The 18,087-nt window shown below is 38.3% G+C and overlaps 1 protein-coding gene across 1 annotated transcript in view; it reads left to right on the forward strand.

Moving 5' to 3' along the window:
- NEB (nebulin) overlaps positions 1 to 18,087 on the forward strand; it is a gene marked incomplete at its 5' end in the record, with an annotated part of 124,401 nt that overhangs the window by 3,976 nt on the left and 102,338 nt on the right. The window contains 21 exons of the mRNA XM_079538983.1: positions 110 to 154; positions 2,632 to 2,835; positions 3,772 to 3,879; positions 4,613 to 4,717; positions 5,023 to 5,127; positions 5,223 to 5,327; positions 6,310 to 6,414; positions 8,133 to 8,237; positions 8,409 to 8,516; positions 9,267 to 9,383; positions 10,009 to 10,110; positions 10,191 to 10,298; positions 10,392 to 10,496; positions 11,144 to 11,242; positions 12,114 to 12,218; positions 12,555 to 12,662; positions 13,472 to 13,783; positions 15,021 to 15,227; positions 15,456 to 15,560; positions 16,590 to 16,697; positions 17,289 to 17,600. Coding sequence (XP_079395109.1) covers positions 110 to 154; positions 2,632 to 2,835; positions 3,772 to 3,879; positions 4,613 to 4,717; positions 5,023 to 5,127; positions 5,223 to 5,327; positions 6,310 to 6,414; positions 8,133 to 8,237; positions 8,409 to 8,516; positions 9,267 to 9,383; positions 10,009 to 10,110; positions 10,191 to 10,298; positions 10,392 to 10,496; positions 11,144 to 11,242; positions 12,114 to 12,218; positions 12,555 to 12,662; positions 13,472 to 13,783; positions 15,021 to 15,227; positions 15,456 to 15,560; positions 16,590 to 16,697; positions 17,289 to 17,600 — 2,778 coding nt within the window. The remainder of the gene's footprint in view (positions 1 to 109; positions 155 to 2,631; positions 2,836 to 3,771; positions 3,880 to 4,612; positions 4,718 to 5,022; positions 5,128 to 5,222; positions 5,328 to 6,309; positions 6,415 to 8,132; positions 8,238 to 8,408; positions 8,517 to 9,266; positions 9,384 to 10,008; positions 10,111 to 10,190; positions 10,299 to 10,391; positions 10,497 to 11,143; positions 11,243 to 12,113; positions 12,219 to 12,554; positions 12,663 to 13,471; positions 13,784 to 15,020; positions 15,228 to 15,455; positions 15,561 to 16,589; positions 16,698 to 17,288; positions 17,601 to 18,087) is intronic.

Raw genomic sequence — 18,087 nt, forward strand, 5'->3', positions numbered from 1 at the left:
ATTCTCCTGAGGTGTGTTTTTAAAACAGTCTTTCTAAGAGAGAGAACAGTTTGCTATTCTGTATGATCTGTCCTAACGATGATTTTTTTTTTTCTCCTTTCTTTAATAGTACTACATTGAGGAGACAATTGTTGAGGAGGGTGAACCATATGAGGTAAAGGTTCCTGTGAAGTTGAATGCGATTAATATATGCATTAATTACATTCTATATGTAATTAATGTGTAATACTAAACTAGTGGCCTTTTGCATTCTGAGGATCAGTTTTCCATAGTGAGCACATAGGTATCAGTTGCTTTCAGTATCCTTTATTTCCTCTTCAAGACCTTCTTGTGGGCTGGCCAAGAGGGCTTCTAGCTTTTTTTGAGTGTCTGTCCCATCTGTTTTTTAGATTTGCATTTGGGATTCAACCTGGATGTGCACTGTTTGCCACTGTTTGTTTTCCATCAGAAGGAGCTGAGGATGTGTCTGATAGAAAAGGACTATGCCGATTTCTTTCCTGCTCTCTGTCTCGCTGATGCTCTTCCCTTTGCTGCTGGCCAGCAGCTAAATTTGCACAGGAGCTGACAGAATGAAGCAGCAGGTTATGTTATTTAACTAGAAAGACAGGCAGAAACATTACTTAGGTAACATATTGGCAAAATCTAATCATTAGTGTTACAAGATGAACAGAATTATTGAGGATGTGAGTTTGGCTAGATACGTATGTATGAATAACAGGGCCCTACTGCACTATATGCAGCTTGTTAGGAAAAGGAGCATGTAAAGATTCTGCCTGAATCTAGTTTGTGTTATCAGTTCTTTTCCCACTGCAAAGTGGTGGAGATTTTTTTTTTTATGTCATTGGTAACAAATATATGAGTTACCATGGAGTTATTACCATCATTTGTAGCTCTACTGATAGTATAGATGTAAGCAACTCTTTGCTACCATGAAATGTTTTTTATGGCATAGGCTTATGCTGAAACATAATCTTAGCAGTTCCTTCCAGACGAAGGATCTGGTCCCAAAGTTTTACTATAGTTTTAATTTCATATAATATGATTGATACCATCTGAGCAAGTAATTGAAGGCTGCGCTTTAGAAGAAAGCCTGTCATTTTTAACCGCTGCGTTCGTCAGGTGTTTTAAAATCCATAGCCAGACTGGATTTAAAGGGAGCAATAGCACAACTATTTCTGTGTCAGATCTGCCTCAGATTTTGAAAACAGTATTGTAGAGTGAAGAATCACATATGTAGAGTGAATGTCTTTTTAGCTGATGTGGTTGGATGTATTTCCATCAGCTGTAAGTGCAGTTAATAGCATTAGCATCATGCGGGCCTAGGAGTTATCTTAGGAAGGTAAAAGGGAAGAGTTTTGTTGTTTGTTTTTTTAACTATTTTCAGAAGGAAGCCTCTCCAAGCTTTAGAAATATGCTACAACTTCTCAAGAAAGCGTGTAGATTCACTACTCTGTTATGAGCCTAACATCAAGTAACGCTTTTCTGAATCTTGCCTAGGCAGGTTTCAAGCTGTGCTGTGCTTTCAGTGCCAGAACTTAAACCAACACTTGCTCACTTGAAATGAGTTGGAAGAGATTAATCTGTTGTGGTGCAGAAGTAACTATTAACATCCTGACGCGTCATTAGTGAAATGTAATTAATGTTCACGTAATAAACAACCTTTCTGTAATTTAAGTTTTGTGTATTTGCCAAGTTAATATTTAATGCTTGGTGTATTTTCTTTTCATACTAATGTAAGTAACTGTCGGAAATCTGACCTTCATGCATTCCTTTTCAAAGCATTTGTTTTGTTTAAGCTATTGATTATGAAATAAAGCTTGATACTTTGTTTTTCAGATAATTTCAGAGCACATTTTTCAGCTGTAATAATTATTTTAACATGCTTTGGATTAGAACCTTCGTATTAAAATGATCTCTTACAGCATGATAAAAAAGTGTATGAGTGATTTAAATTAATTGTGGTCTTCTTTCCAGTGGATGCTTGATCAAATGAATGTATGTGTATCTCAACTATATCTTTGCCATGATTATGATCTGACTGTGAGAAAATGTGCATTAGGAGAAAAGGTGGATTCCAGGCATTTATTCAATCAGGTGCATCACAGATTTGCTGCAGGATCCCAAAGACTTGGGATCTGCAGCGTCCGTTCCTTTCACAAGAAGAAGATGATCATTGTGGACGACTGTGTGCACCTCTGACCTGCTTTCTCAGCTTTCAGTATCGTCATTAGGAAACCTGGCTGTGTGATGTCTGCTTCTTCAACACTGAGAGCACCTTTCATGCTTTGGTTTTGGTTGTGGGTGGTCCCATCTGAGAAACCACCTCATGCCCGTGAAAGTTGTGCATATGGAACACAGCCCCCGCTCTTCCTGCTCCTTTGGAGAATAATTGTATCAGTTTGATGCAAAAATCAGCCAGTTGTTTAATTCCTTGTACTTTTTCAGTTTGAGTCGTATAAAGTAGGCATTGCTGGGTCATCCCAGGCGGAAGTAAGTGTCACAACTTTTGTACACCTTAGCTGGTTTGGGGATAAGAACTGAGCATCCTTCTGTATCAGAGGAAGTGAAAAAAGCTGAAAATAAAACTGTGATTTACAATTAAAACACGTTTATTTTTTTCTCCACTCCCAGGTGGTCACTGAGATCACTGAGAGCAGTAGCACAGAATTCACAGGTCCCACAACCGTCACCCATACAATTGAGTATGAGAAAACTTCTGGTGAGGAAGCAGCACCTCCGGTCAGAAAGAAGACGATACGGACAAAAGTGGATTCTTCTAAGTTCTTGACACCTTATCTGCAGCACAGTAATAAAATGAAGGACCTGTTCAGTGAGGTGAATTGTCCCATGTCCTTTACTTGTTTAGAAACACCAATTTTGAAAGCATCTGATAGGTATTGTTGCGATCCTTCATGCTGTTTTGACTCCTTCTGTACTCCATCACGTGTGTCAGTGCCGTTTGCTTGAAGCAGGAAGTGTCCTTCTTTCAATTAGCTCATCTCTTGCCTATTTCCTGCTTACGTGCATCAAGTAATCTTTAGACACAAAAAGCCTGTGGCAGATACCTGAAAATTTCTCTCAGATGTCAGTTAAGAGGTCTCCTGTGCTATCTGACTTGGATACTTAAGTAAGGAAATGCAGAGGCTACTGTTTATTGAATAGTGATCCTCAGTGTTTTGTACAGCAGTATGTTTCTCTATCCCTCTCTATATCCAAGAATTATTTTGTGCACAGTATGTGGGAACAACGCCTACCCAAATTCCTGGTATGGCATATCAAATTCCTGTATTACTGTCCATTTTACTGTTTTTTTTGGCGTGGAAATAACTGTGCTGTGCAGCTGTAAGATGATGTCAGACCTTTTTTCCTACTTTTAACGTGTGATGCCTACCGGTGTTTGCTGTTGAAATGTTATATGAGATCACATGTCCAAGATTGCTACTCTCACCCCAGAATGTTCCCTGTCTTTGGTCACTGAAACAAGTAACTAAATGTATCAGGGTGAGATGTGTAATGCAAATAAACCCAGAGGTCATCTAAAGCAGGCTGAAGGTAGAAATGGATTTTTTCTGCTGTGTCAGATGGAAGAAAATCAGTTGGTTAAAATAAGCAGAACTGTGCAAATGTATTTGTGTAATGACAGCTTGTATTATTCAGTGATGTGCCCCAAACTCCTATACTAAACAGATGAATACATCAAAAATTACTGTTTGCGTTTCCGCCAGAGCTTTAGGATGTGTCTGAATCACACTTGTCATTATTTTCTTTCAGAACAAGTACAAAGAAAAGTTTAATAAAGAAAGAGGAAAGCCATATGCTTCCACAGTTGATACGCCAGAAATTCGGAGAATCAAGAAAGTGCAGGATCAGCTCAGTGAGGTAGATATCAAATGTGGTTCTGTCTGCAGTTCCAGTCTCCCTTTAATAGTGCACGTCACAATTTGAGGAACTAAAATCCAAAGCATCTTAATTCTTAGTAGAGTAAGTGGAGAGAATTGGATCTCTGGGAATAGGAACTCCTGGAGCTGAGTGGGGAGACACCTAAGCAGTGTGCAGGAGATGGGTAGCCATTACATTTTGCTCAACACCTGGCTTAGGATGTATTGAGGAACGTGTTGCAGCAATCCCTGTGCTAAAGCTGACTGAGCCTGCTGTCAAGCTGGGATTGTTGTAACAGCATTAGAATGATTTTGTGCTCCATCTACTGGTTTGCTGTGGTGGTGTGACTGCTGTATTGCTTTCTGGTGTACAGTCCGTGGTAATGGACTGTGAAATTAAGAGAGATCAAATAGCATGGGGATTTCCATCTCCTCATACAGGTGGAAGCACTCTTAGGAAGAACTCAGATTATAGGCTTACACTGTAGCTTGGATTCACAGCTCATGACGTTGTCTCAAAGCTGCATTTCTTTTTCAGCTAACTCACAAAATCTGTTTGTTTCTCTGGGTGTTATTTCTAAGCAACGGCTAGTCCATGGTAAAGGTTAATGCCTAAATCACTCAATACAGAATCTTTGTGTTACCAAGTTTTAAAATGTCAGTATTCTGCTTTAAGAGAACACTGGTCAGTGTTAGCTGTAAGTACAGCTGTGGTTTGCTGTGCACTGCTCTAGGTGAAATACCGCATGGCTGGGGAAGCTGCTCGAACTATTTGCCACGTTGATGAAAAGGCCTGGGATATAGAACATGCAAAGAAGGTCTCTCAGCAAGTGAGCAAGGTGAGTTGTGGCTTACCAGAAGGCTTATGAACGTTAATGGATCATGAAGTTACTGATAAAAGCAAGATTTTCACTTCAGGACACTGAAGCAGTGTCTGTAGAACAGTTTAGAAGCTCAGGGGGGAAGGCCAAATAAGTTGATCAAGGCACTTATAAATATCTTAAATGTTTCCAATTCATATTTTTAAATGTCATTAGTATGATACCTTCACTTTGCAAAAAAAGCCTTCCATCAAGCTGTTTATTAACTAATGTAAATATTTTTCTAATAAGAGAGTAACTAGCCTGCTGATCTTTCTGTCCAGGTGTTATATAAACAGAACTGGGAGGAGAATAAGGACAAGTACTTACTTCCCCCTGATGCCCCAGAGCTTGTAAATGCAATAAAAAATACAGCAATGTTCAGTAAGGTAAGAAGAATCACCAATTTGGTCAGATGGACTTCAAGAAGCATTCCAAGACAAAAATGAATTCATTCTCTATTCTGCCATTTTTCTGTTCTAAGAAACTCTATACAGAAGACTGGGAAGGAGACAAAACATTGTTCTATCCGTACAATGACAGTCCAGAACTCAGAAGGGTGGCACAGGCTCAAAAAGTTCTGAGTGATGTAAGTATCAAAGCCTGGTTGAAAATTGGATCATGCTACAGTGCTGTCCTACTAGCTTCTTGCTAGCAGGACAAGGGGAAATGGTTTGAAGTTGAAGGAGGGAAGATTGAGATTGGATGTCAGGGGGAAGTTCTTTGCTATGAGAATGGTGAGGTGCTGGAACAGCTGCCCAGAGAGGCTGTGATGCCCTGTCCATCCCTGGAGGTGTTCAAGGCCACGTTGGATGGGGCCCTGGGCAGCCTGGGCTGCTATGAAATGTGGAGATTGGTGGCCCTGCCTGTGGCAGGGGGTTGGAGCTTTGTGATCCTTGAGGTCCCTTCCATCCTGGGCTATTTTGTGATTCTGTGAACTTAAGAGGCTTCTGGCTGGACTCTGTAACAGAACAGAAGATGAATATGCATAGATGTGCGCTGATAGCTCTGAGAGTGGTGCTGTTTCTATAGAAAAGTGAACGCTCTTTATTAGAGTGTGTACCTGTGGGCTTTTTAATGTTGGATTATGAGTGAAAGAAATAATTTAAGACCTCAGGTAACTGGTAAGACCTCAGATACCTCTCAGAATGTGTTGAGAAGCACTCGGGGTTGGCTGTAAGCCCAGTAGCCCTGTTTGCTGGGCTCTGTGAAGTATCTGCAAATCTGTATGATAAGAAAACTCAGTAGTTCATGAGCTATGCTCAGTATTGCTATTTGCTGATACTAAGGGGAAAAGAAAACAGACACAAAACTCTTCCACTAAGTATTTTAGGTCCTATATAAAGGTTTCAGATGTCCAATTTATCACAAACATCAGAGTAGTAGACTTGAAAACTTTCCTAGTGAACTTTTCCATAGTCCCCCAGAACACATTGATTGAAAGAGATTATCGTTCTTCTGTGAACAGAACTACTTTTGTTACTGGTGGCATTAGCAGAGGTAAGATTAAAGATGATGTTACTATTGCAGTGGGCAGCTTCTGTAAATGTTTACTTCTTTCCTATTTCCAGATTGTCTACAAAAAAGGGCACGATGAACGAAAATCTAAATATACTTCTCTGCCAGATCCACCTGATGTGGAACAAGCCAAGAAAGTGACAAGGCAGCTGAGTGATGTGAGTAGAATGCAGTTCTCTTCCTTCAACAGAAATTTCCATTTTGGAATTAGGCAAAAAAGGTACCAGAGAGCAAAAGAAAAGTCCAGACCTCAAGATCTCTTTGATTTTTTTCAGGAGTGAAAGCCAGCTTTTATGTTTTCTTTCTTTTTAAGACATCTCAGAAGCTCCTGTCCAGTCTCAAGTGAAAGACAAAATTTCATTCTTATCAGCAAATCTGGGTTTCATAAAACATTTCTGCTTCTCTCATACACGCATCAGTTCCTATTCTTCCTTTTGTAAAAAATATCTCCTGCATTGCATTTTAAAGTGCAACATAAAACATCCATTTTACTCCTCTCTTCAAAATTAACAGTGCAACGCAAGTATGCATCTGGTCTCAAAATGAATTACTTGCTTACAAGGAATAATCCCAGTTTGCTGTTAAGTTGGATATCTGATCTTTGAAGGTGCCTAAGTTGACGGCAGAGAAAACCTTTTAAAAGTTACTGTCAGCGTCAGATCATTGTCCACATACATATCCCATGCAAGTTCATGGGTACTTGTGGAAATTAGTAACTCTTTCCTGATTTGCACACTGAATTAGCAAGTAATATTCAACAGTAAATTCCACAGCTGTATGGCATGACTAGCAGTTCATTTTACATGGAATAGAACAGCTGAGGAATGCAGGAGGTGAAGTGAAATAGAGGAAGATCAACTTTGCTGGAGAAATTGGAGCTAAGTCATATGAACTCTTGAGCCAGAAGGTTTTTAGTTCACTTTGAAGTTTAGTTGTGGTAAGGAAGACATGCCTGATTTTTGTTGCTGTATAGGGGATATTATCTGCTGTGTCAGATGAGGGATAAGAGTATCTAGTGAACTCATCTGAAAGGTGACAGAAGGTAATGTGTTGTTTAGAGGAAATTTCTTGTACCTGAGGTAGCTCAGAAGCTAAATTATCATCAAGATTTTATTTTTTTTTTTTTGCATGGGAGAAGCAAGAAGATCAGTGTGATTATTCTTGAAAAGTAATAAAACGTAGTCAGTAACCTCTACATGTATCTTCAAACAGTAACATTCAGAAAAATCTTTTTTGACATGTACATTCTTAATCAGTGTGATACCAAGTTGTGCTTTCTGTGATGAGGAGAGCAACTGTGGTTGAAAGTGCCTTTGGAGCACTGAGTGAAAAGTCAGGAAGATTTTGGTGTAATTAAACAGACAGTAACTGTTTAAGTAATTGTTCAAACACTTTAAACTTCAGTTTGAACAGTTTATACTTGATTTCCATTACTCTGAACCTAGTCTGATAGAAATCACGTGTATCAGAAAAGCCATGTATAGAAAGGACTTTCCATTTCTGTCCTATAACAGGTTTCAGAAGCAGTGACAGTGAATTTTAGTTCAGATTTTGGGCAATATTGTATTCCAGTGTTGTGTGAATAGTGAGACAACTGAAGGAATTTGGTAGTGATATCCCACGGAGAGTGTATCTTATTAGTCTTATTATTTACCATTTGGAATAGATGACTTATTTAATATGTACATCCTTTTTGGTCAGGGAACTTAGCAAAATAAGTGAAAACTGAATGCTAAGGTCAGACTTCACGTGGTTTTGACAGTACTGATAAAGTGGTTGTAGTGCTGATATAAAATAGGAGGCACCTTTAAAAAGAAGACTTCTAAGTGAAAATGGAGCTGGAGATTAAGTATTATTTTTTCAAATTTCATTGCAGGTTATTTATCACGAAGACTATAAAAACAAGATCAAAGGCAAGTGGAGTCAAACTCCGTGCTATGACGTTGCAGTTGCAAAAATGAATGCAGAAAACATAAGCATGGTAAGTCAGTTCTTCAGAAGACCTTGAAATGAACAATGATCAAATTTTCCTCCATCTCTTGTTGTGTTTCTCTTTTTCTATTTAAGCTTCTTAATGGATGGCTAATTTATAATGCTGCTGCATTTGATACGTTTGGTATATTTGATACCTGCTTTTCTCTGTTCTTAACAGAAAAAATACCAGGAAGACTTTGAAAATGTGAAAGACCAAATCTACTTTATGCAGACTGAAACTCCAGAATATGAAGCTAATAAGCGAGTTTCGGAGAATGTCAGTAAGGTACGTCCTTCTGCCTGCTCCCATCTGCAGAGCTGGAGTGTCGTTCTGAAGTCAGTACAGTTTTTGCAGAGGCTGTTTTGTCAGCTGTCAGAAATATTTTCTTCTGTGCAAAAGATGTGTTCTTGTGTCTCTGCCACCTCAAAGCTTTCAGTGATTCCTACCCATGCTTATGATCCTCTGCAATGGTACCTGTGGAGTAGAGTATTCTCTTTTATGGAGATGGAGTTTGCTTTGGTTTACTCTTACTGTATTATGTTACCTGGTTTTAGTTGGAATAGATCAATACTGTTAACCTAGCTGAATCTGGTTTCATATTTTCAGTTATTCATGCTTTCTCAGTGTATCTCATTGATGTTATACTGGCATTTTGTTAGGAATGCTGGATTTGCTTGGCTTCTGCAGTTTCTGTAACAGCATTTGCATCAGCAAAGATGAAGATAATCTTCTGTCGTTAGCTTTTAAGAATGTAGTTATTCTAATATGTCAACTGGTAGTTAAAAAGTCAGTATGCTTGGCAAGGTCAGGACATCTAATTAATAGCTGTCAATTATCTTTCAACTCAACCTCTCAGCTGGTGATCCCTGCACTGCTGTGATCTGAGTGCTTCTCAAGGTCCTTTGCCTTTCTGAGTCATGAGTTAAAAGCAGGTGGAGACCTTTCAGAAAATTTCAAGACAATATAAGTTAGTGAGAGTTTGGCTTTTAATATTGATTTTAAAAACCTAATTATTTTTGTCTTTATTTTTGAAAGATAAAATACAGAGCAGACTACGAAAAGAACAAAGCCGTTGCAGATTATAATGTGCTTCCTGCTACAGAGAACCCATTGCTGAGGCAATTAAAGACTGCAGGAGATGTCCTAAGTGACGTGAGTATTACCAAAGCATAGCAGCACAGATGTCAGTCATGTACAGTAAACCAAACCCCAAACTGATCATTTCTTGACTTCTCCACTGAATTTCTCAGTATTTTTAGTTTTATAAATGTAGTATTTTTCAAAAGATCCTACTGGCCAGAATGGTTTCACTGTAAGGAGTCATTTCCCTGCAGCTGAGTGTGATGTGCTATGGAGATAGCTAATGATTGTTCTTTTATAATCCTTTGAAAAATGGGTCAGAAGGTGGGGGTTCTTCCTTAGTGCTTAGAACTTCAAGTGCTTCCTGCAGTGATAAAATATACACTCCTAGGTATTCACATATACTGTTATTTTTGATACCACTTCAGGAATGTATTGACATTCTTGATTACTCTCTCGATGTTTTCATCTGTTTGGAAAGACACTTCATATTGCTCAACATCAGACATTCAGAAATGATGAGTCAAACCTTCATGTCTTTCCTAACAATCCTAGAAGCCACTAAAAAGAATTAAAAATTAATATTCACCGTTGTAATTTATATTGTAAGTGCATTTCAGTTCAGTCTGCTTTCTTATCGTTATTATATCTATTATTATCTATATTATATTATATCTAATGTTATTTTCTTTTGCAGAAATTATACAAAGAAGCCTATGAGCAATCCAAAGGAACAAGCATAAACTACTGTGAAACACCAAAGTTCCAGACTGATAGTGCTCTGAAGAATTTCAGTGATGTATGTGTTGCTGAGTTCTTATCTTTCCTTACTGACACTCTTGATTGCTTTTCTTTATCAGCTTGTGATTGTTTTTCCAGGTGAAATACAAAGATGCTTATCAAAAGAATATCTTGGGACACTATTTGGGCAGTTTTGAGGACCCGCATCAGATCCACTGTATGAAAGTCGAAGCTATGAAGAGTGATGTAAGTGTGGCTGTCATTCTGTTCTTGCCATCCTGTTTTAATTTGGAGAAAGCTCAATTCTGTTTTCTTATGGAATGTTCATTTTATCCCTAGAAAAATTACAAAGCGGATTATGAGGAAGAAAAGACAAAATGCTACTTCCCTCAGACCATAACTCAAGAATATGAAGCTATTAAGAAGTTAGAGCAGTGTAAAGATGTAAGTATAGGGCAGTGGTTATCAGATAGCCAGTTAAATGCAGGGCATCTGCTCTGAGATGTCTGAAAGTTTACAGTGATTCCTGTTAATTTTTGAGTGTGGTTTTCTTGGCATAGTGACTTTCATAAGCCATGTTCACCTGTATTTTAGAAGTCTTTTGTGACACCTAGTGATCAAGACAGTTATAACAGCATCTAACAAATAGAACCAAATAATTACAACAGTAACAAAACAAACAATGACCCTCAAGCATCTACTTGCTTAAGTCAGCATATTTTTACATTAAAGCTTTTTAAAATACTTCAACATACTGTGGTTACTTTATTAGTACAAATTGTAATTATTAATACTTGAAAGTATTTTAAAATATGTATTTATGTGTAATATTTTATATTTCATATCATTTATTGTCTGTGGTAATATTTATATACCTTCAAATATTTTGTGTTTATACTTTTAAAATACTTTAAAAGTTTATTTGGGCTCTGATTGTGTTAAAAAGTAACATCAGAGTTATTGTGCAGGACAGTGCTTATCTACACCGTAACTGCCAGCTATCCCCAGTAATGCTACATCACTGTGTCTTATTTAACAGGAAGATGTGCTTATGTACACTTACAATGAATGTTCTTATTATTTACCCTCAGCACACCTACAAAAAGCATCCTGATCAGATCAAATTTACTCAAGTGACTGACTCTCCAGTGCAGAAGCAAGCAGAGGTCAATAGCAAGCAGCTGAGTGATGTAAGTGAGCATACCAGACATGTCACTGTACTCTGAGACCACACATTTCTGCACTGCGGCCACTTTCCAATTTTAAGACAATTCCTGAATTGAAAGTATAGGTGAAGATGGGTGTGTATGTATGCACAGACATGGACAAGGACACTTATGAAGCCTGTTCCAGTGAAAGCCCTCCTGGAAATCAGGCTTCTTAATTTTTTTTTTTTTTTTTTTTAAGGAGGTGTAAATGTCATAGAATCATAAAATCACCAAGGTTGGAAAAGACCTGTAAGACCATCCAGTCTGACCCTCCACCTATCACCAATATTCCCCACTAAACCATGCCCTCAGTAGAACATCTGAATGTTTCTTCAGTACCTCCTGGGTCGGTGACTTTCCCCACCTTCCTGGGCAGCCCATTGCAGTGCCTGACCACCCCCTTGGAGAAGTATTTCCTGACATCCAATTTGAATCTGCCCTGGCTCAGCTATTTCTATTGCTAGTTACATGGGAGCAGAGGCTGACCCCCTCCTCATCCCCTCAACACCTCCCACAACCTCCCTGCAGGAATTGTAGAGAGCAATAAGGTCATCCCTGAGCCTCTTCCTCTCTAGACTAAATAATCCCAGTTCCCTTGACTGCTCCTCATAAGGCTGTGCTGCAGAGCCCTGAGTAAAGATCTTTCTGAGCGAAGGACTGCACGGGGCATTTAGGGCTTGTTTCTTCCATCAATAAGATCAATAATCCTGTATGAAAAGTGCAGTCTCCATCTTTATGAGATAAGTGGCAACATACATTTGCAAAAATCAAACCTGAATCCTCAATTGATTCACAGTGAACTGGTGCTGCTTGTACAAGGAAAGAATTTATTTTTGTATGATGTATTTTACAGAAACTCTACAGATCTTCCGGAGAAGAAGTGAAACATAAATACACTCTCCCCCCAGATGTCCCACAGTTTATCCAAGCCAGATACAATGCTGCAAATGTCAGTGATGTAAGTGATGACTTTCTAATGTTTTACACATTGCTCTTGAATTTTTGAGGATCTTACAGATGTGCTCATATTGCAGATTTCTTTCACTGATGCACAATTCTTTATAATCATATCACTGTAATTTTTCACTCTTGGCATCGTTTGAATTTCCAAGCAAATCCCAGCTACTCGTGTAATCATGTAATTAATTTAGTTTAATTAATAAAGAAGTAATAAACACTAAAGGAAGCATCTCATACTAAAGATTTGTCTGGAGTAGCTTTTGTGTAGCTTTTATTTTCTTATAATTCATTTGAATAGTAGGTTCTCTAGAATAATACTGGTTTTCTTTTTTAGGCCTATTATAAACAGGACTACCACGATCTAATAGCTAAAGGGACCAACGTGTCACTTGATGCTATTCCAATTACTCGAGCAAAAGCATCAAGAAACATTGCTAGTGATGTAAGTATCTATCCCAGGTACACTTGTTTTAGGCATTTAGTAAAGATGTCAACCACTCCATGCCATGTGGTAGACCATAAATATTCCATGAGTCTCACTAGAGTCACTAATGTGAGAAAGACATTCTCAGTCTTCTCAAAGTGTTGGTTTGTGTAAAACATCTTTTATTCTAATCATATTTGCTTTAGATAAGCAGCTGCTACTGTGCTGTGTTACTGTGTTTCATAAACCACTGTTCACAGGAGAGATGAAATCAGTAGTTCTTGCAGTCATTTGCTGACAGATTTCCAGTGTATTAGCTACATTAGCATCTGCTTAGACTGTGAGACAGTATATACTGAGGTAGTTTTGAGGTAGGTGAATGAGTACAGCTTATAAATGAATTGGAAGCCATGTAGCACAAATTGATGAAGTAGATTATGATTCGGTGCTTTCGGATAAGGAGAGGAAGCTTCTCAGTTGTGCTCTTTTTGCTATTCAAGTGAGAGAGATGGATTGTCTCAATTGTTTTAATGTTTTTCATGCACCTCTCAGCACAGTAATTTTAACGATTTCACTTCCTTTCAAGGAAAGCTGTGGCTGGTGAATCATTGTTATGTGTATAACCTGTTGTGTGTAGCCTTAGATGGTGGAAAAAGAAAAGCTGGTATTGTTGTGTATGCTATTTAGGCTAATGTTCCTGAACAGGTTGCACTTTTCCTTCCCAGTGAAAGTCATAACAGATTTCTTCTCTCTCTTTTTTTTTTTTTTTAGTTTAGACATGAGTAGCTATGTGACAATATATTTGATCTCTTTTTCTCTGACTCTAGTATAAATACAAAGAAGCATATGAAAAGGCTAAAGGAAAACAGGTTGGTTTCAGAAGCCTGCAGGATGACCCCAAGCTCGTTCACTACATGCATGTTGCAAAGATTCAGTCTGATCGTGAATATAAGAAGGACTATGAGAAGAGCAAGACTGTCTATCACACACCTCCTGACACTTTCAGTATCCAGGCTGCAAAAAAGTCTCAGGACGTAGCTTCCAGTGCCCACTACAAAAATCTGATCCATCACTACACGTATCTGCCAGATGCTATGGATGTTGAGCTTGCAAAGAACATGATGCAAATTCAGAGCAATGTGAGTATTTCAGTGGCTGCTGTCTCACTGATGTTTTCCTACACAAATAAACATAAAATAGGTGTTTTTATTCAGTGAAAGTTGCCATCACTGTATGGGAATGGTTTGTTTTCATCATGTCCTGGGGACGAGCATTAGAAGCTTTAAGTATCAGCTGGTGGAATTTAGAAGTACCGCATTCCAGGTGAGTCGCACTCAAAAGGATTTTGATGGTGGCATGTCTCTGAAGAGCAGCTTTTTGGAATATGGCAAGCAAATGAATTTATTTTCTTTTTAAAATTTTTTCAGAGAGCTTTTATTTTGCAACTAACATAATTTGGTTTTATTCTTTAAGACTTTCAAGTTTCCCTGTTTTGTCTTTGCGTGAGACAGATGTGGTAGCGTAGGTGGACTGCAAGCCAATAGCATGATGGAGGGAACAAACTAGCTATTGGTTGCATTAGGGATACCAGGAATACCAGGGATACCTCCTCTGGAGATCTGTAGCATAGGAGATTTCTTGCAGGACTGTCTTGGTTGTTCTTGCAGATGCAGAGTTTGAAATGATTGAGCATACCAGGTTGCACTCTACAGTTGTTTGGATGCTGTGGAGTTTCCCTCTCTCTATTTCTGTGAAGAATGGCTGCTCTTAAATTTAGACCGTGGAAGGAGTTTAGAAATGTCTGTAATATCCTTGCATTCAGGCTGTTTGCTGACTGTATCTCAATGTCAATATTGATACTTTGTGTATTACCTGCTCAATTGTAGCCTGGGTAGATTTTTTTATTTGAAGCCTCTAGATGTAAATTCTGCATATTTCACTGGGGAAGGAATTATAGGAGGAAAAAAAATTGAGTCTCTGCTCTGCGGACCTTTGTGTAAAAGACCAGCTCTGATAAAGACTGCTGGAACACAGACCAGATTGAACTGTGGTCAGTGAACACCTTATTTTAGTTTAGAAGTTATTAATGATTGGAGATTGGTGGAATTTTTCACAAGGGTAGGAGAAAAGAAGCTTAGTAAGTACTGAAAGTTGTTAATGTTTATGAGAAATAAATGAGGAGGAAAAAATACAGTAGCTTACTTTCTTACTTACAAAATGACAGAAATGGAAAAAAAAAAAATAATAATTTGTTATTCCCTTTCAGAATTTATAAGATATTCCTGCTAATGTAGAACATAGGAGTGAGGCTCTGTGACAATTGCTTAAACAGTTCTGTGGGATAATCTTGGTTCATGTTGTCTTTCTGTCCTTCAGAATGTATACAAACAAGACTATAACAGTTGGTTCAAGGGTATTGGATGGAGTCCTCTCGGCTCTCTGGATGTGGAAACAGCTAAAAAGGCTGGAGATGCATTAAATGAGAAGAGGTACCGTCAGCACCCAGACACCATCAAGTTTACCAGTGTGCCAGACTCAGTGACAATGGTTCTAGCTCAGCACAACACCAAGCAACTGAGTGATGTAAGTATTGTTTGTTACTGATGCAATATGAAGGTTTTATTTCTTACCATGGGTTATGATTCTTCTATCTGATGTTCCATCTTAGAAACTGTAGAGTTTAAAAAATGTACAAATAGTAAAATTGTAATTTGTTGGTAGGAATTAAGGGCAGTTGTTTTGTCTCTTTGTTAATACTAATATTACTTGCTGTGTTCTTATTAACAGAGGTTTGTTTGTTTTGCTGTGCAGGTAGCATATAAGCAAGAGGGTGAAAAAGTAAAGCACAAATACAAGCTTGATCCTGATGTCCCTCAGTTTATTCAAGCAAGGGTCAACGCCTTCAATTTAAGTGATGTGAGTATGCAACCAATAATGCATTCAATAATAAATTCATCATTTCTTAATAGAAAAATGACCTTTTGTATCTTCATGCTATGATACTGAATACAGAAATGTGCAAGCTCTCTGTTCAGGTGAGCCACTACTTGTAGAAGTCAATGGGTTTTACACCTGTTAAGCAAATGTTTAGTTGTGTCTTTGAGCACTGCTGAACGTGAAGGCATTTCAGTGATCTGTTGGCAGACTGGTGGGAGAGCCTGACTGAGGATAAGGTCATGACTTTTATTATTCAAATGCATATGGGTTTGGAAGCTAACGTTCCTTACTGTTCAAAACGTGTTGCAGAGGAAAGCAGTGCAGCTTCTCTGTGTGTTTTGCCTCCTGCTGCTGAGCTTTCAAAGGAAATACGAGAAACGTAAAGAAGTAATGCTTTTTTTCCTGTTGTTCAGCTCTCAGTCTGACTGCTTTGCACTCCTGTTTTGCATCTGTCCAAGAATGTAAGGATCTCCACTGATATTTTTTTTACCATTCTGATGATACATCTTTTGGTGGCGTTATCAGGCCTCCAGGAGTTAAAATTAGAAATAGATGTATCCTTTCATTCCGTCCTTTGAAAAGCCATGGAATACTGTTAGTCTGTCCAGATTCTAAGCCCTAATTAGAAATCAGCCAGGCTGCTTCCTTCAAACCAGAGGTCTTGATTTTGAAGCTCATAGGAAAAAAAATTGCTTGAAGGTTCAGTGAAGTCAAAAAGGAAGTGAAAAAGTTACAAAGGGCAAAAATTCTGCTGATTGAGTTGTTCTGTATGGAAACTGAAAAAAAACTGAGTTAAAGATTTAGTTACATGCATTAAACTGATTGTCTTGAACTATGGTTGTAGTAAATTTGTCGTGATACAGCTGCAGGTTGTGTAGAGGTTAGCATTTCTCCTTGCAATTGCACAGACTGATGTTTTGATCACCATTAATACAATAAAAATTAAGACTTAGACATGTTAATATTTCTTACTGTGACACTCCTCACTTACCTATTTTTTCCCATAAGGCTAACTACAAAGCAGACTGGAAAAAAACCATTGCCAAAGGATACAATCTGAAACCAGATGCCATTCCTATTATTGCTGCTAAAGCATCTCGAAATATTGCAAGTGATGTAAGTATGTTTTGCATAAGAGGAGTGCAAAAGTCTGTTGCCTTCTTTCTGGAGCACATCATGCTACAGAGCATGTGCTATGTACGTGTAATGATATGTATAAACACTTGACACCGGGTGTTGAGATTCTGATGGTACAAGAAAATTCAGGTGTTCATGTGAACCTGAAGAAAAAAAGGTATTTCTTTGGAGTTATGTTTTAATGTGACTGCTGGTGAGCTGGGGCTGTGTTATATACCCTTAAAGTCCGCCAGCTTCTTTGATAGTTTCTGTGTGACAGCTTATCTAAGCTGTGTTCTTAGCTGCCATTTGAACAGACCTGTACGTGTGAAGACCTGTACATCTACTTGTCTGACATTCATGAACTGTACAAATACTTGGCTCTTCTCAGGCAGCTTCATTTGGCCACGTTAAAGTTTGGTGTGCCATCTGAAGCAAGCTGTGAAAGGAGATTTGAAACGCAGGAATAAATTTACTAACTTCTGTAAAAGGCTGGAAATGAATTCTGTTTGAATTTCAGTGTCTTAAAGTTATCAATTGTATGTTTTGTATTTCCAAAGTAGATAAAGATTTCTTTTGCTTTGTCTCTAGTACAAGTACAAGGAATCGTACGAGAAAGATAAAGGCAAACAGTTTGGGTACCGCAGCCTGCAGGATGATCCCAAACTTGTTCATTACATGAACGTGGCCAAAATGCAATCAGAGCGTGAATACAAGAAGGATTATGAAGTGACCAAGACCAAATATCACACTCCCCTGGATATGTTCAGTGTGACGGCTGCCAAGAAAGCTCAGGAGGCCGTTACAAACATGGGCTATAAACAGCTCATTCACCATTATACTCTCTTGCCTGATTCTGTGAATCTGGAGCTATCAAGAAACGTGATGCAGCTTCAGAGCGATGTATGTAATGGTTAAGCAGCTCACTTTTTTCTGTTCAGTATTACTGTGTCACAGTGTTAACCTTTCAAGGCTAGAAAATGAGATTAAGGGTATATCGGATTAAGGGCAGATTGTGATCTGGTCTTGAGCTGGATATTTTCCAGAGGTTGTTGTAAGTATGTGCAGTTGATAAGTTCTAGGGAACTTAGATAACTTTCTTTGCGTCTCCATGTATTTGACTGCTCAGCAAATTAATGTCCTGTGACAGATCATTTGTATACTTTTTCACTGATGCAGATCTGATCAACTCCCTCATATTTCTAACGTTGTTCCACTTTTTTTCAGCATTTTCATACCTTTATCTGCTATAAAAGCCACTTTATAAAGTATGTTTAAATAGAAATGGTGTCTCTTCAGGAGGCATAGAACCAGGCCACCAAGCAGAAGCTTTAGAAAAAGATTCACAGTGAATTAGTTCCACTCTGAACTGAGCTGATTAACCAAGAGT

The sequence above is a fragment of the Tetrao urogallus genome, assembly GCF_951394365.1.
Source record: "Tetrao urogallus genome assembly, chromosome: 8".
In the NCBI taxonomy this organism is placed as follows: domain Eukaryota; kingdom Metazoa; phylum Chordata; class Aves; order Galliformes; family Phasianidae; genus Tetrao; species Tetrao urogallus.